The sequence below is a fragment of the Callospermophilus lateralis genome, chromosome 1, assembly GCF_048772815.1.
Source record: "Callospermophilus lateralis isolate mCalLat2 chromosome 1, mCalLat2.hap1, whole genome shotgun sequence".
Lineage (NCBI taxonomy): Eukaryota > Metazoa > Chordata > Mammalia > Rodentia > Sciuridae > Callospermophilus > Callospermophilus lateralis.
Window position 1 is genome coordinate 110,750,696 of NC_135305.1, and position 27,442 is coordinate 110,778,137.

The window sequence follows — 27,442 nt, forward strand, 5'->3', positions numbered from 1 at the left end:
TAAAGTCACTTGTAAAGCTGCTTTTCACATTGCATTTTGTTTTTAGTCAACATGAAGGCTCAAGTGTTGGGGGCTTTGGGAATTTCCGCCCGACAGCCCCACTCCATCATTAAACACCCAGCATGAGTTTATTATCCAGATGGATGCCCCACTTACACCAGTCCATTCCTGCCCATTTCCAGCAGCAGCAGCAGGTTCAGACCACAATTTGCAGGTCAGTAAGTGATGTAGGAAACGTCCCTAGGAGCCAAAAGTTTAGTTTCATTTGCTTCATTTTCATCCATTCATTTGTTTGTTCATTCAGCAAAGCATTTATTGACAGAGCCAATGTCTGTTTCCAAGATTAAAATGTTGTTTGCTTTTCTGAAGGGACCTACACTGCCTCTAAGTTTTATCGATAATACAGCGACTGATCCTGTCTCTGTATCAAAGTACCCAGGGTATTGAAGATCCTAAAAGAAAAAAAAAAATAGGTCCAGAGGCTGTCCCCATCTGAGAGGCACAAACCATTCAATTAAGTTGTGAAATAAGGAGTTGCCAACTAAGAATGCTTAATGAAAAACTTTTTTATACCTGATATTTTTAATTAAAAGAGGCAAAAAGGGGGGGGGGCAAAGGAAATGACTGAGCAATGGAAATGCTTCCCTTTATAAAATTAAAATGTCTGAAGAATTTAAGCTAAATACATTAATATACCTTAAATATATGTAGAAGACTATTTATTGTAACACACTTTAAATTACTAAATTATTAACATATAGGCAAGACTAAATATATTATGACGTCTTATACATGAATGCCTATGAAGTCATTAAAAAGAGTAGATGTTGCTCTTAGAAGGACAAAGCTCCAAAACATACTGATAAAGTAAAAAAAAAAAAAATGGAATCAGAATAATATACGTAATGAGATTCTGCTTGTGGTCAAGTTCAGTTAATGCTGTACATGAAGGGATGTTAAAGCACAGGTCATGACAGAACACACAGTCTCTGACAGTGGAGATACAAAGAATGAACTTCAAGTCTTATGTGTTGAAATTTGAGTTATGTTATAGCATGGCTAATCCACAAACAGTCTAAAATGATAGCAAATTACTTTGGGGATAGGTTATAGACAGCTTAATCTTAATCATGACAAAAATCAAAACCACTGAAAGATAAAACTCGTAATGTAACCTTTCTACTTCAATTACTCATTCCGACAATATATATTCATTGCACACATACACTATGTAAAATACTGCTCCTGGCATTGGAGATCCAACAAAAAGATAGGTAGAGTCCCTGACCTTAGGAAGCATTAGTTCAAGACAGTAAATGAGACATATATTTTAGCAAGATTTTCAGATTATTTTCATGTTAAATAATGCAGATAACACAAATATTTGGGCACTGTGGCTGGGAGAGAGATTTACCATAATTCTAGTGAAGTTCCTTCTCAGAGAGGCGTGCTGTGTTGTGGAGTGTGCTCCCTGCTTATCAAATATTCATACTGCCCAGCCATCACTCAACTTAGGTTCCCTCAAACAGAATCCATAAAATAATAATGCTTTACATTCACAGAGGGCTTTACATCGTTCCGAACACTTTCACACACACAGGGTCCTAAGAGATCGGTGACTGTAATGCAGGAGCAAAATAATATAAATTTATCATAAATTGTTTTCCTCCTGCCTGGCACACTTTTCTTCCTTCTTCTGCTCAGCTTATGCTCTTCCTTTAGTTTGAAGCTTAGATGTCACCTCTTCTAGGCAGCATTCCAGGATGGCTTGAAGCCTCCTATTGTATGCTTCCATTGCTTCCTGTTGCCTCCACCAGGAAGGTGCTGACCATGCTGTCTCCATCTTGATGTCCACATCCAGGGCAAGGTGCTCAAAAACATCAGGAGTGCCCTGGGTCTAACCATAGCTTCAAGGACTGACCGACCAGGAAGGGGAGGATAAGACACCCCTATTTTTAAGCAATGGAGGCATGGACTGTGTCTGTTTCTACTTTTAATACCAGAGTCCCAACAGCTTCTCATTGTACCTGGAACTCTAGTAGTGCTTCTAACAGTGCTTGCTTCTCTATCTATTGGATTTTTTCAGCAAATATTTACTGGGCACCTTTCTAATGCTATTGAATGACAAAATAACCAAGGTTTGATTTTGACATAATTTTCAATCATTTGCTACATAAAGTACATTATAAAATCCAACTGGTACTTGGGACCCTGTGTGGATCAGGAAAGAGCAACCAAGATTTGGGAGTTTTTGCAATGTTCCTTAGATGCTTCTAGGATGCCAGCAGGGAGCTCCAACTGTTCAGCTATATTTTGAGGTCAGATACAGAGGCACCTCTGTTCAACATAAGGGTTCAGTCTTCAAGACAGAAGGATGTTATAGTGGGTTTCCATGGGTTCCCCCCACCCCTGCCTCTACTCTCTCTCTTTTTTTCCTCCTTAGGCATTTTACTTCTAAACAGTAGAGGACATTTTTCTTATATTCAAAAGAGTCAAAAGAGTCAATCCCCTGGGTACAAAAGGTAGGTGGTGATGGTTTACTGAGCCCTCAGGTGATAGCAAAAAGCAAAGGTATAATTTAAAAACTGGTTTTTGCTCTCTTTCATAAGAACAGTTTCTTGCCAAACTTATATGGATTCTATAATGGCCAGAAACACCCTTTCTTGCCTGTCCCTGCCTGTAGTTTGATCTTCAAGCATTCATCTCTCTTTCTTGCTTATCACATTTTAGCTCTGCTCTATAAGGAGCTGCCAAACACATGTGGCTACAGAACACCTGTACCATGGCTAGCCCAAACTGAGATGAACTGGACATGTAAAATACAAAGCAGATTTCAAAGACTGACTACCAGAAAGTAGAAGAATGTCCTGTATTTTTTACATTGTCTTTAAGTTGAACTAACCACTATTTTGTGCATAATGTATTCTTCAGATATATTATTAAAATTGATTTCACTTTTCTCCCTTATAACTACAAGAAAAGTTAAAAATAGAATAAGTGGCCTGTACAGTATTCCTACCAGACAGAGAATTGGTACGTGGACTGGTATCTTTATTTCTTTATTATGACAGGGATGTCCCCACTTCTGAGGCTCTTCTTGTCTTCTCCTGGATGATTCTCTTTCCCATGCTTGTTATGCCTGACTGCTATTCACTCTTCTGAATTCTGCTTATATAGAAGCTCTAAGGCAAGTTCTGGTGAATTCTATGTGTTTTCAACCTGCAGCCAGGTTAGTCAAAAATGTTTAAAAGAAGAATCAGAGCTGCCTGCAATGACTTGAGCCCTGGGCTCCCAGATGCTGAGTCTCCAATAACAATAAAAATAGTAATAATGAGGGGAAGAGTGAAAAAAGAAGTGGGGCACCTGTGATGAGAAACATGATACGCAAAGGGAAACGAAGGCAGAGAAGAAGCAGCTAAGAATGTCACAGCCTTACTTGGTCTTACCACAGCAGAAATTTGTTCCCATATAGGCCAACACTCTTGCTCTAAAAGAAATAAATCAACATGGCTTCAGACATTTTACCTCCAATTTGTCATTTCAGGAGACATTTATATTTAGAATAGCCAGAAAATAATCCTCCAAGATGATTTGCTGTTAATGTTTGAAGACACAAGGTAAGATGGTTATTATCACCTTTTCTAACTCTTTTGGCCTATACCAACAAAACAACAAAACAAAAAAGCCAACCTAGCCAACAGAAACAAAATACCATCACCATCAACAACAAAAACAGGGGCACTTCAAAGTTTGTCCATGCTTCTTTTTGTGCTAGGCACTAATCTACACGATTTATATATTTACTCAATATTTCCAGTAACTCTTAGAGGTTGTCACTGTTATCTCCATTTTATACATAGACACACTGAGGACTCTTGCCCAATGTCATAGAGCTAGGAAGCAGATGAACAAAGATTGAAACCCAGGCAATCTGGATCTCTAGTCTGTGCTCTTTATCCCACATCATCTTGCTCTATTTTAAGCTCATGATCAATGTGCACTGAACAGATAAGTGCATTATATTACTAAATACCAGAGAACACAAGAGGAGTTGTGGTTCCTTATATGTTCATGAAAGAAAAATCCCAATTCCTATCATCCTGGGTTGAAATTAGGTCTTCTTTCCTAGTGGGGGAAATTTCTGCAGGTGTGAGCAATTAAAAAATTAAACATTAATTAAAAACTCAAGTGAATGCCTGTGTTAGTTGCTGCTTAACTGCACAGGTAAATATTGTGCCCCCACCTGATGTTTGAAAATAAGGTCTGTTGAGCATATTAAGTAGTAGGGATGATCTTCTCAAGATTCGAGTGTTTCATGACCCCTTCAGTATGACACATTTAAAAGTGTGTATATGACAAAGCTATTGATTTGTCAGTTGGATTGCCTTATTCCATAGAACAACCATACTAACTTACAAACTATCTTAAGCTGGATGAGAGACATGGATGCTAATTCTATTTCCATCATTTATGATTCATTATCTTGTTATGTAACAGAAAGCCCTAGGACCTTGGTTTTGTAAGATGAGCTCCCATACCACCTATTTTATCTTTCTCACTTTTGTTCCTTTCATTTCAAAACTCCTTTTTCTCCCTCCCCTGATATCCTCCAACAAGATGCTAATACCATCTCAACTTCACTACTGTCAGTCTTGTCAGCCCCTTACAATATGGCTGTTGCTTTATTCTTCCACTAAACTCGTTTTCTCACATGACACCAAAATCAACCTACTGATGGTTTTTGGACAGGTATTCCTGACACTCATCTATCTCAAACACCCTCTGAATCCTATCTCACTATAAATACTCACTCTGCTTCTGTATTTTTCAGCTGATACTCACGCCTTTCTCATGTAACCACTAAGGCCCCTTTAGGATCTAAATCCAGCTACTGCCCATCCAGTTCCCCAGATATAAAAAATAACTGTATTTTCCATGAAAATAGATTAAATTGGGTAGGGAAAGAAATCAACCTTTCTCTATTTTCTCTCCCCAAGAGGAGATTATTTCCATAGGCTTCTGATGTCAGATTTAATTGGGATGATGGCATGCTATGATATGTGACATGGACAAGTCATGGAATGTGATTCCCACTTCTGCTTTTACAGAATGATACCTTGGTCTCTGCTTATTTTTGAAGAATGAGAGATACATCTACGTCCTGGAGTCAGAATAAGCCAAGCTGACCCACAGACAAGGAGCCCTAATAAATGACTATTTTAAGCTACTGTGTTTGGGGGACAGTTGCTACACAGTAGTATTGTGAAAGTTAACTAATGCACCCATACAAAATTTCAAAGCTTTGTTCTTTCTTTTTCTTTTGCCTGGTGTATTCCCCAATTATTCCTGATGGAAGTTTTTTTCTTGCTTCTAAACTTCCTACCTTTTAACCTGCATGTCCAGTCTTTTCTCCTTTACTGTTATAAACCTGATTGAGGCAACAAGTGTCTCATTCATCTTTGTATCCACAAAGCATTAAAAGGTCGTATCCTTCCAGTCAGAACAAAATTAAAATTTATTCACCCATTTATTCATCCATTCAACAAAAGGCTGCATCTCAGAACTCAAAGGTATTTATACAACACCTGGCTTAGCTTTGTGGACAAGAGACATATTATTCTATTGGGTAACATAGTGTCACTGCTTCTGCTATTCCTGCTAATTACTTCTAAAGGAGGTGGGGAGGGAGCTGGCATTGACTATATGAACATAATATTCTTATTGGTAGAAACTGTCAAAGTTTCTTGATACTTATTCTCCTACCACTTTCACTTCTGATATTCAATTACCCTCTTTTTACTTGGCTCATCTTACTTTCCTGGAAGACCCTCTCCTGGAAACTTAGCTGCTCTCACTGGCCTTCAGTTGGTTGAGTGGGCTTATTTACTGATGCCAGTGAATCTCACCTCTTAGAATAGCTGACACATCCCTTCCCTTGCAATGGTAAGCATTTTGGCAAACTTAGCCCAAATTTATTTTGGTTGGAGTCAAGGATTAATCTAACATACTAACTAGTTTCAGCTCCTCTGAAATGTCACCCTTTGGAATGCGGCTAGTGGAATGACAAAAACTTAACAAGATTTGGAACCAGGGTCCTTATGACCAGAAACAGCTGAGGATGTATTTGTCATATGCAGGAAACAAAGGCAAATTTTTACTAGAGCTGATGGGTTATTGGATACAGCAGGTTATCTGGAAATAGCAGATTGCTTATTGACAGAAGCACTGGAATAACCAACCACTCCAAAAAATTGATGTAAAACTTCAAATGGTCTTTGCAAAGAATTCCAACTGTGGTAAAACTTAAAACACACACACACACACACACACACACACACACACACACACACACACTCCCTCCATTAAAAGTGGGAAGCTCCTTTAAAATGCTAGGCCTAAGTCATACAGCATAAAGTAAACAGGTATGAGAGAAGAGCTCCTCAGTCAAGATGCACAAATGCAAGCAGCAGCAGAAAAAACACTGGACCAGGAGTCCCACAAAGGTACTATGACCTGGCACGAGTCACTTAAAAAGTTCTTACCCATATAATCAAACTCCATCAATCCAATTAAATTTAATTCAATATTATTCAAGTGGTTTGCCTAAAATGGCATTTCTCAAAGCAGTGATCTAACAAATTTGGGTTAAAGGTTAAACTGATGTCTTTACCATGAACCTTCTGAGACACTAATTTTCTAAAGTATATTGAAAACTCTTGAGTGGGATATTTTCCAAAGATTCCTTTCACCATGAACAGTCTTGTAGGACTGGAATTCTCTAGAGCACATGGTCACATATTATACAAGATACAGAGATGCTAAAAGAACAGTTCCCTTGGGTCCTGGCCCTGAGGCTTGTCATTCTCATGAAGCCAGGTATATGCCCTTCCTTTACTGTATATGCCACCCCTTTACTCTTTATAATAATGTCCCATTTGTGTTTTTATGGTAGCTTAGTGACGACTGTCTGCAAGCAAAATATCTTAACTAAGAAAATCGTGCATGCATGTGTAGAGTGGACACTACTGATTTGTTTATATGTGCAATGGTCACTTGTAGTGAAACAAAAGTGCCACATAAACATGATTGTCAGTTGCCACAGGAGACTCTCATTCCCTGAGATGAAGTATTTTCATATGTCAAGATGCAATCATCTCACATAGGAAAGCCATTAAGAAATACAATTACTACAGGAAACAAAGAACTTTTCTAGGATAACAGAGATCATCTCTATTTTCATGTTCACCTTCTTCTACTTGAAAATGAAAGTGACTTCATTTCCAAGTGACCTTTTAAAAAGTCCAAACATTAAGCACCATACATATTAAAAATATTCAGAATGAAGTCCAGTACTATAATATTAAGTTGGATATGCCTGAAACTCAGAAAAGCGTATTTCTATTCCTTTAAATGGCCAAGATAGAAAATGATTCATATTTTCTTCATAATCTCTCATTATGTGTTATTTGTGGAAGAAGGTTTGTGTGGTTTTTGTGTGTGTGTGTGTGTGTGTGTGTTTAAACAAGTCACACCATGGGGTAATAATGCTGAACCAAAAGCTTTTAGAAGAATTTTCTGTTTATAGGTCTTCTCTTCCTTATTTCCTTCCTCCCTCTTCTTTTCCTCCTCTTCCTCCTCTTTGTTTTTATGGGGGGGGCAAGGATCAGCAGCAAATTGATATTAGCAATGCATAAGTGTAGGAAGACACAGATTAGGAGCTCTTATGTCACATAAAAGATTGATAGTAATCATACTTTGAGATGGTAGCATAGCTACCAAGATTCCTACTAGTAAATTAATTATATCCAAAATCAGTTTTGAACAGAGGAAAAAAAGAAACATGATTGAAACCATTAAAAGTATCCTGATCACAAGAAAAAAAATCAAACATTAAATTTTACTACTAAATCAAACACAAAATGTAAAACAGTCACAAAGTGATACATGGTTGAAATATGGGAAGAAAATACATTTCTCCTTCCTTCCTTTATAAGAATATCTGAAGATGATTTCAGCACTGGTGATTTATTCATAATAAATAGCAGATTAAATAAGAAAAAAAAGGTAGACAAAGAAATGTATTTTCCCATAGGAAAAATAATGCAGTTAAAATAGAAGTGTTGGCAGAAAATAATGACAATAAAAATCATTCAAGGATCTCAGAGTATCTCTTTCCAGCAGAAAGAGAACCGATTATAAGGACTTATTGAAGGATTAAGGGCATCATCACAAATTAAAGTTTGTCTATAAAAACTGAAAGATGTAAAAATAAACCTAGATATTGTGTGTACACACACAGGTATGCCTGTGTTTCCTAACTCTATCACTGAGAGGCTGAAACGCAACCATACCCTCCTACAGAGGAGCATATTTGATATCTACATCTTCATTTCTCAATCTGATGAAAGCAAACAGAGCCCCTTGAAGAAATGGCTGACCCAAGGAAATAGAAAGGGAAGGAACAGAATAAACCTAGACTATTTTATGGTGACAGAGACTACAAAATGTTTGGGAAAAATATCATGTTGGCAGGGCAAAAGGATAAAAGGCCAACAAGAAGGATCTCCTCTGGCTAAATTGGAGAAAAATTAAGCAACAGAATGATGACAGCAATTGATTATAATTTATAGAATAAAATAAATCTGAGGTTTCATACTGAAATAAATGAATGAATCACCACAAATGGGAGAAAGATTACCAAGAGCATACATGTAGGAGGAACAGTTCCAGACAACGTAAGTTAATAAAATTATATTGTATTAAGGAATTTTGTTATTATTTTAGCTGTTCTTGTCACAAAAGAAATAACTATATTAAATGACAGAAATGTTAACTTGTTTCATAGTAATAACCATTTTACTATCTGTAAGTTTTCCATATATCATGTTGTAACCCTCAAATATACACAATCTAATATACATTTAGAAAAGGAGGGAGGAGAGAAGGTTCTTCCTTACAGTTGAATTTTAAGTAATAAATAAAGAGTGATTAAATTAGAAAATCAATATTTGGCAGTCACTACAATAGCAAATGTTTCAGGTAACAGGTGTTAGTGAATACTTCAAAAAAGAGGGCAAATTATTACAAAAGACATTTAATAAATACTGGAGAAGATGTGGAGAAAAAGGATGAAATTTACATTGTTTATGTGGCTGTACAATAATACAACCACTATGTAAAATAACTATGGAGGTTCCTCAAAAGATTAGGCATAGAACCACCACTATATGACACAAGAATACCATTCTTAGGAATTTGCCCTAAAGAATTAAAGTCAGCTTACCATAGCTATACATCCAAGCTCATGTTTAGCAGCACAATTCACAAGAGCCAAACTAAGGAAGCAGCCTAGGTGTCTATCAATGGATGAATGGATAAAGAAAATGTGATATATATCTCTCTTTCCCCGCTGTGTGTGTGTGTTTGTGTGTGTGTGTGTGTGTGTGTGTATACCTATAGGGATTTTCATGAAAATCAAAGACCACTAGAGTAGGGAAAAGGGACCAAGTATAGGTAAGAGGGAAGCAGGGAAATATTGGCAAACAATATTAACCAAATTATGTTATTATATTGTGTGCATATACAAATAAACAAATTCTTCCATTGTATATAAATATAATTAATCCACTAATAAAAATATTGGATATATATGTATTGTATGTGATACACACACACACACACATATAATCTGTGCTCAAGTTATATAAAAAATAATAAAAATAAAATAGGGCAATACAACCATGGGCATTACTATTGCAGGCAGTTGGGGAGCACTGGAAGTCTCTTGCAGGATGCAGATAATACTGCTCTGCAGAAAGAACAGGGGCACAGGCTTCTCACAACTGCTTTTAAATGGGCCTGATATTTTTTAAAATATTTTTGAACAATCACATTACATGTTTCAGAGGGGTGGATGAAAGCTGTGAGTGGGGGCTTCTTTAGAAAAGGGGTTGATTTTTCACTTTTACAGAAGACTCCAAATAAAAATAGTCCTTCCCTTTGCAGATCCTCCCTCTGCTCCCTGCTCCTCCAGCTGCTCCTGGTCCCAGCCCTCCGCCATCTTTCTCCTCCCTCCTTTTTGCTTCCAGTCACTCCTGTCACACCCCTCTCCTGAGAACCCTTCCTTTCTCCCCTTCTAATTTTTCCTTGGTTTTGTTTTGAAAAAAAAATTCCAAATGAACAAAAAAGATGTGTGGGAAGAAAATAAGTGGTGAGTTTTTAGTTTCATCAGCAACTGCCACGTTTTCAGTATTTACTCTGACTCATGCTAAATTCCTGGGTAACCAGAAACCGTAGTCCTTGTCAAAGCCCAAATGATTCATGTGAATAGTAAAAAATGGATGAGGGAGGGACATGGATTTTTATCACTTGTGACCTCTACAAAAGTGCCCAAGAATGTCAAATAGGATTATACTATTAAAAAGTTACTGTAAAAATGTGCTAATTACAGGCTTTTTTCCTTTCCAATGTGTTTTAAACATTGTAAATTATCATTTACTGTAATTATTTTAATGAATAATGTTGATAATCAATCCAGGTTAACTTCCAATATTTAATTTAAAAGAAGGAAAACACTTCTACCTCAATGTGATTCTCCACCATTTTAAAGCTCAAAATGTTGATTAACAAAAATTAAAAATAAAAATAACACAGGTAATAGAGGATTGAAACTTAACTAAATACACATACACAAATATACAAAAATACATGCACATGTATACACATAAAATTACATATATATATATATATACACATATATATGTATATATATATATACATATATACACATACATATCTATGCAGTATATATAATACATAATTACATATACGAATGTATATGTGTGCCCATATGTATGTGAAGATAGCTGTAGTCACTTTCCTGAGGTCCTATCTGTTATTTTTAGAAAGTAAAAAATAATAGCAAAATCTGCTTTCCAACAATGCTTATGATTAAGGATTGTGTTTGGGGGTATGGGGTCATTTGCTAGAATAAGTAAAAAGCTGCAACACAGTTCAAATTCAAAAGAAATAGATTCCAAATCAACTCACTAAACATAAAACCATTTTGACATAGACCTAGTTTTAGGTAAATAAAATATCTGCATAAGAGTGCCTTATAAGTGTCTTTAGCTGCTAGTAAGAATCAATTGAGCCTAATGCTCTTCATTGTAATAAGGCTCCAATAAAGGAACTTCTGGCTAATCATTAATATCTTCATGGAAATGCCAGCATATCCTGTCCAAATATTAACAGTGAATGGATTCCAACTGGGAAATTCAGGACTGTACACTTCCTACACACTTCTATTTAACTGAGTGGTAATAATAAATATGGGCTCTGGTGTAATTATGCTGTGGTTTACTAACTATCTTGTAAAAAACTAAGAAAATGCCATTTAAAAAAAACAGGTGGGTGTGGAGGAGCTATGTGGATACCTGTGTGAGACATATAAACAGAATCCTATTTAGAGAAACTGCAGTAATAACAACTACACATGCCAGCTATCTTCTCTGTCTTCTTTCCAGTTACCTGAATCACTTGTCAAAAGCTTGCCAAAAGAAAGAGGAAACTCTAATATCCACAGGAACTAAGTGATTTTAATGCCTCAACAAACTGGCTCAGTCCACTGCATCATCTCTGGTATTGGAGACTGCCTGGGCCAACAGAACAGAGATGGACTGGTCCCTCATAACCCATACAAGGAATTAGAAAACTTTAAGAAGCTAGAGAGCACATATTTGACATTTTTCAAAACTTATGTTCTCTGAGTCAACAACTCAATTTTGCCATTACAGTATGAAAATCATTACAGACAATGCGTAAATGAATACTTATGGTTATGTTCTAATAAAGTTTTATTTACAAACACAGGTAGTGGGCTAGATTTGTCTCTCAGGCTACTGTTCACCTACCCCAGCACAAATCATCCTTAGGCACAAGGTAAAAAGCTGCTAATAATAAAAAAGCTGAGTTCTGATGTACTATCGGTAAGCACCCGTCTCTAAGCATCAAATTAAGTCTGTGGTCCTCTCTGTGATAACCGGAGGTTGAAAAAAATCACATTGTTATAGCATTTTTTTAAAATCAAACAAATAAAATAATAACATTGCATTAATAGATTTGTAACATTATACAAAAGATAATTGGCTAGCATCCACCCCTAATCTGACAATGTTAAAACTGAAATGATCCTGAATCTAATATTTTTTGAGCAGAGATATAACACTCCAAAAGTGCCAATTTGGGGACATCTCAGATTTTTAATTTTTGGATTAGGAATGCTCAACCAGCAAAGTCTATGCAAATATTCCAAAACCTATGACTCTCAAACTGAAACAGTTCTGGCCATATACATTTTGGAAAAGGAATATTCAATATGCACTAAGATTCCAGGACTTACTTCTGCAAAATGGAATTAGGAATGGGAAGGAAAAAATAACTTTGTCATTTTACATTCTTTTGTAGCCTTTGAATTTGTTAAGATGAGCAAATAAAAGGTTTTTTATATTAAAATATGGGGAAATCAGATTATGGTTTTATAAGTGCCAGAAGACTTTCATTAACTCATTTCCTCTAGTTCCCACATAAGTTTTCTATGGTTAAGCAATCACTTATTCATTCAGATAGACACTAGAGTAGACACTAAAGTAGGTGGGGAATTCATGGTAGTAGGATGTAGGTAGGAAAAATGGCATTACTGAAACAATTAGAATTTCAACATATGGAGTATATATGATAAAATTCTTATACTAAATTATTTATTGAATGCCATACCCATTTTACTGGAATATAAAATATGTGTCAGTGAATATAGAAATATGACATATGGAAGGATGATTGGCATTAACATGTGAGGAGATTAGACTCGGCATATAGGTGTGTCGCACCTAGCATACTATCTACCTACAATTTTCTTGAAGTAATTATGGACACACAATCACAACAGCTGTTTTTAAGAGACTGGGATAGAAATTCAGACGTGAGGCATTGAGGAGTCCTCCTTGGCTAACTTTCTACATAGATCCTAATGATTCTGGATGTCATGATCTTACTGCTATATTTCAGGCCTCTCCTTTTAGAACTCTCCCTTCTGAGAAAATAAAGGCAGGGACCATGTATTCTCTTCTATGAGATGGAAGTACTATTTTTTGAGTTATCTACCCAACACCTTCTTTGGAATTTGTTGGTCCTTTCCAAAGGGATAGATTTCCTACAGCCATGTTTGTGTAATATAACATTGGGTTTGGACAGTTGATGCCAGATGGAACAGTATTTCCTCCTCAGATACTTAAAACAAGGGAAGAAAATAAAGTGGTCTGTATTTTTCAACATGTTAACTCAAGAGCCAGAGGCCCTCAGAGAAAATAATAGTTCAAACATGCAGAGAGAAGATGAAAAGATCATTTTGTCCATGTCTGCATGAGCTTTGAAGTCTAGGTTCTTTCAAAGGCCCTGCTACATTTTTTTCTTGGGCTTCCATTAGGTACTAGTATATACTTACCTTAAATAAATATTTATTTTTCCAGATGGCCTCAGGTCATAAATACAAATAATAAAGGCAAGGCCGTGACAACCTCTTCCCCCCCAAAAAAAAAAATGAGTCTCATCATATTATAGAAGAGGTGAAAGGCTTATCCAATTTATTGAGTCCTTTCTGTTACAGCAACAACAAAAAACCCTGAAAACAGGTAATTTATAAACAATAGAAATTTGTTTCTCTAAGTTCTAGAAGCTGAGGAATCCAAGACCTATGTGTATGTGCTGCATTAAATGTTTGATGAAGGCCTTCTTCTGCTTTAATGATGGTATGTCTATCCAAGGGAATGGATAAGCTGGGACCTCATATGGCACAGAGCAAAAAATGGAAAAGAGGGAGCCTAACTAGTTTTCTTCAGCCCCTTTCTGAAGAATAATAATCCACTCCAAAAGGCAGAGTTCTCAGGACCTAAAATCACTTCTCAAAGGCCATATTTCCTAATACTTTTGCACTGGGATTACGTTTCAACATGCATTTGGGAGGGGACACAAATATCAAACCACAGCAGTCTACAAATGAAAGGTTGACAACATGCACACAAATGGTTTCAAAAGAATAATTCTCATAACTTATTGTGTGCAAGCACTGCTATCGCTGGTTTACGTATATGAACTATGAATTTTTCTTCTTTTTATAAATGATGAATTATTTTGTTTTGTGGTGCTAGGGTTCAAGCTCGGGGTCTTCTGCATTCTAGAATAACTCTATACCATTGAAACGCATACTCAGTCCTTAACACTTAATTCTTAATGCAAAGAAAAGTGTCCCTTCTTGATCTAGAGCCAAAATATCACCTTTGAAAAGGAGATTGTGACTGAGTGCATTAGCGCACACCTGTAATCCCAGTGACTCAGGAGGCTGAGACAGGAGGATCTCAAAATCAAAGCCAACCTCAGCAATGTAGGGAGGCCCTAAGCAACTGAGACCCTGTCTCAAAATAAACAATATGAAAGGCTGGGTATGAGGCTCAGTGGTAAAGCACACCTGGGTTAAATCCCCAGTATTAAAAAAAAATAGGAGAATGTGACCATGGACTGACAAACACACATAAGGTCTAAAAGGTATTGCAGCATTTAATTCTCAAAGCCAAGTTAACCCTTCATTGTCTACCCAGCCAAAGAGAATGCCTGAAAATCTGAAAAATCAATATGTAATTTATTTTCTGCAAAAATTCCATCCCCCACATCACAGGAGAAATCATTTTCAGACCCTGGTACAGCCTGGGGATGGTAAATAAGCCCTAATGAGTTCAAAAGTCAGTAATGACAGTGTTACTTCAATGGCTCATTTGGTAGAAAGTCAGTCTCTCTTCTTCAAAGGAAAAACAGGATTATCCAGTGAGCTAGGAGAATTTTCTTTACATGATTGATAGGAAGAAAAAGTAATCACGTTTGAAGTGCCACAACATATTATACCCCTCCAGTGTTCTCTTTCTTCTTTTGACACCCATGAGTAATCCAAGAGAAGGAGCCTCTTCAAATGACCAATGAAGTGAAGTGACAATCCTGGCTTTGCTATCTACCAACAGAGTGACATGCTGGGGTCTTGGATAGACGAGAGCTCATGTGTGAGAAAGGTGTGTCTTTGATGGGCGGCTCTGATTCTTGATTCAGAGAATATGTGCTGCTAATCAAGCCACAAAGGCTTTGGGTCAAACAGATGTGAGAAACAAGCATTCTGGCTTCTTAGAAGCCATGGCCTGCCGACCTGCTGTGAGAAGAACAGCTTTCTGAACCTGATGCTCAGGGTAAAGTCCTTAAGACATAACTGAAGGAAATCAATGAGCCAAGCAAGATTGAAAAGGTAAAACATGACAGAAATGATTTAAAAATATAATCTTATCATCTATACGGACTGATTAACCATGCAGTCCAGAATGGCAAACCTCTTGGCTCCAGTTCACTAATGCAGACATAGATAGCTCTTCCTTGGGAAGTCAATGCTCTACAGCCCCTCATCTTATAAAGCTGTTTTGGTAAATGCAAACTATTCAACAGAGACAGTGTTGATGCCCAAAGGCCTCTTTAAGCAGGAAGGATTAGGCAAGCAAAACTTTTTATTCTCAAATACTCACTCTCTCTGAACTTTGCTAAAGTTCTTACCTCAGTCCATTTTATTTTTCCCTACAATCTTGGTTCCCATAATGATATAGTACATTCTGAGACATATGTTGAGGTGAGTCCATTGTTGTATGAACATCATAGAGTGTACTTGCCCAAATCAATGATGGCTACATTACTAGGCAATATAATCTTGGACCATTCCACAACAGTATTACATGGCACATGATTGTGCCAAAGAGTAGATAATTTATAATGAATGTAAATTTATTTGGCTCACCATTTGGAGGCTAAGAGGGCCAACATAAAAGTTCTCTGGGGAGGGGATCCTTGCTGCATCAAATCATGGTAAAAGGCATAGCATATGCAAGAAACACAAGAGGATCAGAACACACTTTTAGAATAAACACATTTTGAGAAAAGGCTTTAATCCATTCATGAGGGCAGAGCCCCCATGACCTAGCCACCTGTTAACACTATTGCCTTGGGGATTAACCTTCTAATACATGAACTTTGGGGGAAACATTCAAATCATAGCACCCATCTCAGCTTCTGATCTGATGGATTTAAAAAATGCTTTGAGGATAGATTAATAGGAATCACATTACTTTGCCTTTTTGCTTTTTGTGTGTGGTGCTGGAGACTTAATGTAGGGCCTTATACATTCTACCAGTGAGCCATACCCACAGTCCAGGGAAGAATTTTGTTTTTTGATAAGAAAGTGAAAATCTTTCTGTAGTTGTTGCTAAAATTTCACTTAAATGCCCCTGGCCAGATTCTAGAATCTAATGTCTATTGAACAAATGGCTACAATTTATTTGTTCCTGGGGTGATCAGGAGTTGGAAAAGGAGGGGAATACTACATGTGATCTCGAATAGAACATTCCTCTCTGAGACCTCCCATGTACTAAAGAGAATTGAGTTGCTTTGTATATTAACCATGGTCCCTCCAACCTGCCTACCAAGTTAGAATCTGCCCTTGGGTAACTATTACTCACAATCCCAAACATTGGTGACTTATATAAATGGCAAAAGTATTTTTAAAGAAAACTACAATGAAAAAACATCCGTACATACACATGGAATCAAATAAAAGTCATTCTTATCAGAAGCTATGCCCAGGAAGCAGTAGATGTTCAATACATTACTATTAAGTGAATACAAATGAGTAAGTGTTTACACAGTATATTTGTTTTATAGATGTGATTAGTTTACACTAATTTAATTATTCCTACTTGGTGCCATGTGAGTTTTGATGCATAATATCTACAGCCAACATGGCCTCAGAACATAAGTCAAACTTTCCATTTGGTTAACTCAAAGATGGTGATCTGTTCCAAACAAAGACTGGACGGGATTGAGAGAGAAAGTGACAATATCTATGTGATACTTTAGGAATGATGTAAAAGAATTTAGTGTAATGGTTTGAGTACACACAATTTCCACACAGAGGCCTGACTTCAAACTGAAATCACTGTAAAATGTAGCAACATTTCTACATGAATTGAATTCAGAGGTGCTTTTCTTTATGTCTGAAACCAAGGATGATTTTAGTAAAAGAAAAATTAACAAGAAACTATCAGAATAAGATTAAAATAATCAAAGGGAATGGAAAGGAGAGCCGAAATTGGCAAATTCATCTCAAGTCCAACAAGATGGACCTAGAAGTCTGACTAGCAGGAAGAGCAAAATAATAATAAAAACAATGATAGTAACATGTACTATGAGCAAAAAACTTTGTAAGTAAATAAAAATATGGGTACTCAGAGTGAGAATAACTGATCACAACTAATTTTCTCATATAATCTCAGGGAGCAGGGAGGATAAAATAGATCATGTGTCTGTTCCAGTGGGAGTGGTAGCTAGAGTCCTCTGGTGGAGTCACTCAGACCTCTTCTCTTTCCTTCTTCCCCCTTGAGGCCCCTTGCGATTACACTGGGCTCACCTGAGTAGTTCAAGGTAATATTCCTATTATCTTGAGCAACCTCAATTTCATCTACAAGCTCAATTCCACATTTCATGTAAGAAAACATATTCATGCAGCCTGGATTCCTACCACTCACACAAAGCTCTAGTGCATTGGCTTTCCTGCTATTACAAGGTGACAAACGAGGAGTCGGGGAGGAAGTTGTTCACTCATGTTTTCTAATTCTAAAGAGAAGAATTTTCTTAAGGCACTGAAAGAGAGTGGAGTGAAGTGTTGGACACATGGCATGATAACTCACAGCTGCCACTTTGCCAAGAGGCAACACCGTGTCCCCTGTGGAATTCCCTCTCATTGCTTCTTTTGATTTTCTTCCTCAGTCAACAGATGAATAACTGTAATACCTTGCATTTCCCTTGTGATTTACCTAGTACCTTTTCCTTCCGCATTTTTACAAATATTTTCTAAGCTATACCAGAAAAAAATATCTCTATTTTCCACATAAAATTTTAGAAAAAAAGATTTTCCCTTTGTCTCTCAGTCACTCAGTAATGAGTTCAGACTAGGACCTATGTTTTCTGATGACCTGTTTAAACTTCTTTCTACCACAACGGTCTCTGAAGATACCAGTGAAAAGATGGTAATTGTCACACATAATTCATCAAAAGAGCAAAACAAGAAGAGAAAGAGAAGAAGAAAGGGAGAAAAAAGTGATGGAGGAGAATGTAGGGACAACAGCTGCTCAGTTTCTCCATATTAATCTCTTAACCCATCCTCATAAGTCAACTCCAAACTTCAGCTAAATTACATTCTTGTAACCTCAATGCTACACCCAGCTGAGCCTGCCTGTTAGTTTCTATTACCTTTAACAAAAATGCCAATTATTACATGGAAATTCTATTTTGAGATTTACCATGAAATTTTGGCTTTCTATAAAATTCTTAATTAAGAAATGTTAGAAAACATGGCTCTCACTCAATTATCATGGGACAAAATACCCCGGGATTACTTATATTCCTTGTTCTTCCAAGTCTTAGAAACACCAATGAATGAATTAAGTCTAATGATAACCTAAGGCCAGATTTCTGGAATATAAACATCAAAGACACTGATTAAAGTCCTAGTCCCAGGGGTTAAGCTCTTCCCAGAAATCCATAATTGTTTTTAATGGAAGCTCATTCGCCCCAGTTTTTTCCAGGCCAGGCCAGGATTCAGTCATCCACTGGACCACCATGTAGTGCTAGGTGCCAGGCCTACAATGAAGAACAAGACTCTTTGTTCTTCAGAGATGATATTCTAGTGAGAGGTACACACAAAGCAACAAATAAACATAGTTATGATCAGTTATAAGTTTTATAAAGGAAGTAAACTGAGAACTGATAGAGCAAAATGAAGGTTCCTTCTTTGGTTAGGGTGGCCAGGCAGGGCCTCCCTGAAGAGCAGAGTTGGTAACAGAACTGCCATGAATGAGTATCCCTTTCCTGACCCATTTTTACTTCAATCCCTACTCTTTACCTTAGTAGGTAGCTGATGAACAGGCCCCAAACCAAGAAGGCTGTAGTGGGGAAGGTACCAGGCACACCAAAAAGCTCAGCTTTAGAAACCAATCCTGAAGAGTTACTCCAGTTTAAAATAAAGTCAACATATAAGAGCCAGAAACTCCAGTCAGCACAAAAATGACCTCTTTATATCTCATCAAGGAATCATTACTGTAGATGACAAGAGGTATACTGCCAATAAATCCACAATTCTGTTTCCAATTAATGCAAACTTACAAATGCAAATATGCTCTTACTGGTGCTCAACCTTCATTAGTGAGATGGGTCCAATGACATGACTGTTTCATATGATAATGGAACTATGATTAAAAGGCACAATTAATCATTTTCTTCAGATAATCTCCATGACAGTTTACTTATGCCTATATGAAACATGTGCTTCTTGCAAAAAAAGCCAATTTATATTTAAGGGAGTCAATGGCAGAAAGAAAAGCAGAAACATCCTACTGAAATCTCTCTCATAGTTGCAAAGAATCCCAGAAGAGAGTCAGATTGTTCCGGAATAATGAAAGACACAGAGCCGGCACCTCCACTATCCTTTATAACATGTTGAGAGTATAAAACATAAAACAACAAATGCCATTACACTCTTTGAATAACAAGGCATTTTTTAAAAAATAATTTTTTTTGGTTGTCAATGGACCATTTATTTATTTGTTTGTTTTTATGTGGTGCTGAGAAGCAAACCTAGTCCCCTCACAAATGCTCTACCACTAAGCTATAACCTCAGTCCCTGACAAGGCTTTTTAAAATTCTCTTGTCCATGTAGTTTCCTGCTCTTCAACTCCACCCGCAGGCTGCATCTAGCAACAGATGTGGAACCAAACATGGCAAATGTAGGAATACTTCTCACTCTGCCCCACCTCCCTCCACTCCATGCAGTGAAATAGAACTTGAAACCAAGCTGCCTGAACAGTATCTATTCCTACTACCTGCCCAGTGGCCTTCCCCAATTCTGACAGTAACACTGTGCTTGGCCTTTGCAGAACTGCCCTTCTCTCTTGTGGGCATTGTTATGGCTGGGTTGTCATTTACATCTGTCCCCTCACATAGGCAGAGGGAGGGCTGTGAGGAAGGCTGGACCACCAAATACTCCAATGTTCCGCACACTGATGGATCCAGGTGGGGCCCCTGAACACAGCAGAGTCTCCTAGGTCTTTCCTAAAATCCATTAAGCAAAGTAAAGAATGTCATCTGGATTCCCTGCTTTAGCTTTAGTTTACTGATTGTTTTTTTTTACCAGAAAGAAGAGATTATAAACAAATTGAACAGGGCCACTCATTCCTCTCCAACCTCCCTCCCATCCACCACACAAGTAAGTTGCTCTTATTCTCCTTTTCCCTTAGCCCCTGTGTGGTCCACTGGCAAGAGATATGAAGTGTATCAAAGATATACCCTTCTCCCGCTTAAGTAAATGGTAGTTTTAAAAAAAAAAAAACTATTGAGATTTTATTTTAATTGTTGCTTAGTAACCATCACAAGATTGGAACTGTTTTCAGGCTTTAAAAAATAGTGATATATATATATATATATATATATATATATATATATATATATATATATGTATATATATGGATCATTTAGAAGTTTAAAGTTAAAAAAACTATCTGAAAATAAAATTGTTTAAAAATTCATATTCTTGTAGCCTTTTATCAGGGACACAATTCTAAAAATTCTAAAACAAAACATAGCATTTTGAGCATTCTTTCTCAATAAATTCCAATCCATTCATCTACAATGTCATTGTAATATGCTGATTTTGACTTTGTCCTTTAGGCAACAAAATACTAGGTGGCCTTAGTTAACATGCACTAATATGCTATCAAACTATACTTTTTTCAGATACAGATGGAGCTCAGCTTAAATGTTTGGACTTCGGATTTTTGAGTTTATAATGCTGCAAAAGTCATTTACAATCAGTTGAGACTATATTCCTAATTTTGAATTTAGATTGTTTTTTTTTCCTGGTTATAAGTGTTCTGATCTTCTTTCTCATAGCTGGGCAGAAGTAAACTGCAGCTCCCAGTAAGCCACATGATCACAAGCACAAACAAGAGAACTTCTGGCAGTGAACTTTGTCATTAAACCATGATGTTTGGTAGGTTAAGTATAGTGTATGTATTTTCAACTTGCAACGTTTTCAAATTACAGTAGGTTTACTGGGCTGTAACCACTTGATAACTTGAAGATCATGTGTATTAGCTGTATTAGATATGTAAGATGTAAATGTTAGACATGGCAATTATCATCAAAAGTATCTCTGTATTTAAGTATCTATACTTTATTAGAAATATTGATTTTGAGAAGTACATTATATAATAATGGTTTCAGAGCATATACCAACCATGATCAAGTGAATGAGCTGGAGTACTGGGTTGAAGGATTATAAAATGGCCTGGAAACTTGGTAGGAAAGAGAACTTTTCCATTCTGTCTGCCAATGGTGCAGGATTCAGAAGGAGCTGTAGGCATGACAAAAGTGTTTTTCATTCATTGCCTTATGGAAAAGTCCAGTTGTTCTGCCAGTAGCTGCTTGACCTTTGTGAAGTTGAGATTCTCTGGGTCTCTGTCTGCTCATCTTTAAAATGAGGGTTTTGATTAGATGACCTCTAAGATCCCTTCCATTCTGAACTTTCAATGATATTCTGAGAAAACAATAATAATAGCTCTTATGATTAGCAGCAAGAGAAGTCTGCTGCAGGGCAACAAGGTACAGGCAGCCAAGAGCATAAATGAAAAATCTCTGAAGATATTCGAGAAGGAAGGAGGCTAACTTCAATTGAGCTGTTTGGCTAGAACATAATGCCTATTAAGCAAAATATTGCCCCACCAATACATTGTCCATCATCTTTTCACATATATATTTCAATAATCCTTCTAGAATTATTTTGCAAAATAATGGAATGTCCATGATTTTGTTTTGAAATACACACAAGTTTCACTACAGCTAACCTTTATTCACATCTGCATTTCACAGGAAAAAGTGTGTTTGAGTGTCAGTCAGAATGCTTTAAACTATAGGAATCCAAAGGTTACTATCTCATAAAACATGAAGTGCAGGGATCAGGAAGGCTCAGTGACTGGCAATGTCATGGGTGGCCCCAGCTGAGATCTCTTGAGCTCTCTGCTCTATAGATCTTGTGACAGCTTTGCCCTCAGGCTGGCTGCCTGAATGGCAATTAGAGATACCTTTAGTTTTCATTGTATGATGAGGAGGATGGTTGACAGGCCACTCTCTGACCTGTCATTATGATAACCTCCATCCACCTTATTTATTCACTGTGAATTTCCCTGACCTCACAGGAAGGCTGAGGTCAGAAAAAGGAATGTTCACTGTGGTCATCTGCCTGCACCTGGATGGCCGCATCTCCAGTCACATGAACTGATAACAGGTGAAAGCTGATTCTCCCAATGGACAGTCACATAGGAAACATAAATGCTGAATAATCAGAAACAATGCATTCCTATCCCACACAGCCTTTAAAGTTTGGCATGTGTGGTACTTCATGCTTTTTCTTGGCATTTGCAGTGAATTTATTAACTGTACCTGCAGTTATCCCTGTTCCCATTTTTATTTTGCATCTGTCCTCTCAAGCATTGCTTTTCTCTCTGTTACACTTTAAAGCTGAAGTTTGGCTATGTGGATTCAAGTTCCTCAAACAGCTAGAGATTTCTGCTGAATGTCACTAGTCAGCCTGGTTTCTTTCCCTTAGGGAACTTTTATCTCCTGAAGATGTGTATGAATCATGTCACTGAGATTTTATTGACTTTTGGAACATTACTTTCCTGAAATGTACAAAGGTCACTTTCCCTAGGCTTTATTGAGAGAACATGGATAGCAACATTTTGAACTGGATTTAACATTGCTGAGATACACTGTGGAGTTTTGAAGATTATCTCACTTTGGCCCAGTCTATTTAAAACAGTATTTATCACAAAAAAATAGTTTTTAAGTTTTTGGTTATATGTTGCCTCCCTACCCAGTGATACAGAATACCTTATGTAACATCTACAAATCAGCAAACATGTTTTGCAATTCATCCTGCCTTATACAATAATACATTTTTATTTCCACCTAATTTGTGGTCTCCAGAATAATCACATTATTTTCAAGGGTATCATAGTACCCCCCAAGACTCCTTCAATGTTCATTTTGTTTCCTGCATTTCCTACTTGTATCTATATTTTGGTTTGTGAAGTGGGAAGGATTACAACAGGGAACAATAGTGGACTGATTCATCTGTGAATTTTCCCATAATTCTGGTACATGTGACTTTTGTGTAGTATTTCCATTAGCTGAGGACACATGTTGACCCAGTTAGTCCTTTTTATTTGAGGAGTAACCAGTGACAGTGTAGGTCATCTTCATGTTAAAGAATCCTGTAACTGTATTTCAGGTGTCCCTGAAGGGGCGTGAAGCTGGGCAGCCAATAGCATTCCTATATCTAGATATGTCTAATCAGTGTTTGAGTCTTGATGTCACCTGGGCTTTGCAGCTCTTTGACCCAAGAGCTTTAAATAGGATTCTCCAGAACAGAGGAGGAAAGGAAGAATCTGCAGATGCTTGACTGCTGTGGCAAAAAGAGTTATCAATTGTTACAGAAATAACCTTCAACCTTTTAGCTTCACTGTATGGTGCCATTGACAAGTCACAGAACAGATACTGTCACCCAACATAAAAAAGCTGACATTGATGAAATGCAGCATAATGTACGTGATCTCACCTTTTGTAAACTAGGCTCTTCCTTTTTATTTCATCTTTCTTTGAGAGTGAAGTCAATAATCTCTGTCAATATGAATTGGGGTTTTCCCCCACCCCCTCTCCCTTGATGCTCTCATCCTGAGCTAATATAGCCTCTGGCAGTCTGGCAGGAAGAAAGTGGACACCTACTTCTTCAAGATCATTCGCAGAGGGAATGTTTATTAGAGTCCCAGAGAGATGCACCCAAGAGTGGTCCTTCACCTTGAAGCTGGCAAGCACACATCACTAGCTTGATGGTTGCCATTGTCAAGAGTTTTGCATAATCAGAGTGCTCATGGAAACTGTTAATAGACAGTGTACTTGAAAATGAACGGTAAATTCTGCTTCACATGTTAGATTAATTACATCAACCTAGCAGTCATGGAGAAGGAGTAGAATATTCCCCTCTGGGAGGATGAAGCCCATCGGTCTCACTGATTCTTCCAAAAAGGATTTCTTTCAAGTGTTTCTTGCCAGGGTCTTGCCTGAGTATTAACTAGGAATTTTTGTAGTCTCCATCATCATGATTACCAAAATGATAAATTCCTAGTTCAATATAAGGACTTGATAAACTCAAGAAAAATTGATAACTCATTTCAATTTCTTTAAACATTATTACCTAAAGCAGGATTCTGAGCAAGTCTCCATTTTCATGGAGATATGTGCTGTAGGGGAAAAATGGATTTTCCATGAAGTTTGTGAAAACCACAAAGTTCATTCACAAATATCAGAATATAATATCCATACAATCACTCCATCAAATTATAACAATGTCCACTTACCCTCCAAGTCCAATTCAATTGGTTGATACTTATTGGATTCTGATTTGCATCTATTGGTTATAAGGGTCTAAACTGCAAAATACTAATGTACATGTTTGATGAGAAAACAGTGAGCAATGATGGTACACTCCTATAATCCCAGCAACTCTGAAGGCTAAGGCAGGAGGGCAGAAAGTTCAAAATCAGCCTCAGCAATTTAGTGAGACGCTGTCTCAAAAAGGGCTGAGGATGTGGTTCAGAGGTTAAGCACCCCAGGGTTCAATCCCCAATTCCCTATGTGTGCACAAGCACGCGCACACACACACACACACACAAAAAAAAAAAAAAATTCAAAAAAACACCTACCATAATAACAAAAAAAAAGCCATTCAATTTGTGTATGTTTTATTGTTTTGTTTAACACATATGAAGAGCAGTACAGATTGTTCTAGGAACAAAGGAGACCCACAGCATTTAAAGTGAAGATTCATCTATCTATTGTACTTCATGGTACCATGAATCTTAGGGCCACATGTATGGTAAAGTACTAAGATGAACACGAGCAGATTAAGGGCTGGGAGAGTGATGGGACAGAGCCCTTTGAGAAGGTGAGGGTAAGGTGGACTTTGCACACAACTCTGGAAATGGAGGCCTCTCCATGTGCATGACTGGAGAAGGTGGGAGTGTTTCTCACACAAAGCATGGGGTGTTTGACATACTTGGGGGGCAGCATGTGCTCTTTTCTCTGCTTCTCATTTCTAAATCCTTGCTTTTCACTTAAGTTGGTAAGATACCTCCTTAAATCCTTCAAGCAATATGGAACTCTAGTTGGGCTAAGAGAAAGAAATACGTATATTTACTTTTAGAGAAGAAACCTAAGACACTGTCTTATCTGTTCCAATATCTGTAGCATTTTTAAAGATACAATGTGAAGATCATAGAATACAGGATTTAGACAGATTTCTTGGATTCCACATTGCTGCTTCCCTAAAATATTGGGCCAGAATTCTCTCTTTACACTGGGGATCATAATAGTATCTTATACTCAGGGTGAGTATGAGAATTAAACGAGATCACCATGGGAAGTGCTTAGCACCCTGTCTGACATGACATAAGCACTTAACATACTTTAGCTGTATGTTTATACTAAGGACAAATATTTGTTCTTATACATGTGAAATAACAACCAGAGAAAAGTATGCTTTCTATTCTTCTAGGATTTATGTAAAATCTTCAACTTGTACATAGTTTCAGACTTACTTGCCAATTATTCCTATGGGCTCATAAATCCTCCCAAAAAACTTTCCTTAAAAATATACTTTCCAGGGACTGGGAATGTAGCTCAGTGGTAGAACACTTGCCTGGCATGCATGAGTTTGATTTTCAGAAACACATACACACACATATACAATATGCACATGCATGTGCGCACACACACACACAGTCTTTTGGTGATACTTCTTCCATCCAGATGACCTCAAGCTCAGGCATTCCAGGGTAATTTTTTTTTAACCAGCCTAACTGAACTAAAGTTGAATCCTTGAAAACACTTTGTCCACCACTTTGGTTGAATGTGATGATTTATTTAAATATCAAAATTTAGGAGTGGTAAGAAATTCCACATGATGAGAGTTTTTCCATGATGAATTTTGTAATAATTTGAACTTCTATGCTAGTAAAATGGTTCTTTACTAACCAGTAGATGAAAATAACAAAGCATGCATATTTTTATGAATGTAGAAAAGTTCCCAAGATATCAGGTGTTTAAAAAAAAAGGGGGAAGTTACTGTATAGTGTTATGATCCTATTGTGTTACACATAAATACACACTCCGGAAATTGTTTGTTGAGAACACCTTTGAATCCTGGGACTTATATTTTTCATGTTATAGTCTCTTGTATGGTTTGTTTCTATCAACATAACATTTTATAGTTTTCGCATATGCACACACATACAGACGCATGGACTTTTTGTGAAGGACTAAATGGGAAAACATTAATTTCTTTAGAAAGAGAAGAGGCAGAAGGCATTGTTTTCCCTTTTTTTCTGAACAACGATTGACTGTAATGATATTTATCTCTTACTTTTAGAGCATTGCACTTATACATAATAGTGGAGTTCATTTGGACATATTCATAAATGCATATAACACAGTTTTCTCCCTTCCCTTCTTAGTCTTCATTCTGTAGCTCAGACACACTACTAAGTCAATTGTAAAATCTTATGGTCTCTTGACTTATTCTAAGTAATGCTCACCCAGAAGTTGAAAAGAAAATCCCCTATGAACATGGGCTTTTTGGATTCTCCACCCCTGACTGTGGCAAAATGGTGGCTCCCATATGCCTCCAGCTAATGTCTACCGTATGACTCCAGCTTATCCTTTGTTTCCATTTTCTGATTCCTGAGTAAGTTCATCACTTTCCAAATGCAGCTGAACAAAGGGCATCAGAGACTTAACCCTGAAAAAATATTCTACGGGGGAACCCAGTCTTTGGGAATAAGAGGGAAAATACTAGGACAGGAATTGATTCATTTGACAGTATTTGGCAGGTGACGGGTCTCAGGCCAGGAACTGAGCTTCAATAATGTAGCAGGTTTTCTCTGTTGATCCTGAGCTCAGAGCCTGCTGTTCCTATTTGTTTTTATCTATGCTTCTCCCTTTTCATCCCCTCTTATTTGGTTATCAGCTTTCTTGCACAAATTTCTAGATCTCAAATCACTGACCTATCTTCCCACCCTTTTTTTGTACCCCCCCATCCTTTTTTTGTAGTACTAAGGTTTTAACCCAGGGCCACATGCACACTAGGCAAGTGTTCTACCATTGAGCAGCATTCCCATCCCCAGCCCTGATCTAAACTTCC

The 27,442-nt window shown here is 37.2% G+C and overlaps 1 protein-coding gene across 1 annotated transcript in view; it reads left to right on the forward strand.

Annotated features, from left to right (window-relative positions):
- LOC143397864 (uncharacterized) overlaps positions 1-22,465 on the forward strand; it is a 133,736-nt gene extending 111,271 nt beyond the window's left edge. Inside the window, exons 5-6 of the mRNA XM_076854519.1 lie at positions 20,324-20,395; positions 22,383-22,465. Coding sequence (XP_076710634.1) covers positions 20,324-20,395; positions 22,383-22,465 — 155 coding nt within the window. The remainder of the gene's footprint in view (positions 1-20,323; positions 20,396-22,382) is intronic.
- Positions 22,466-27,442: the final 4,977 nt, after the last annotated feature.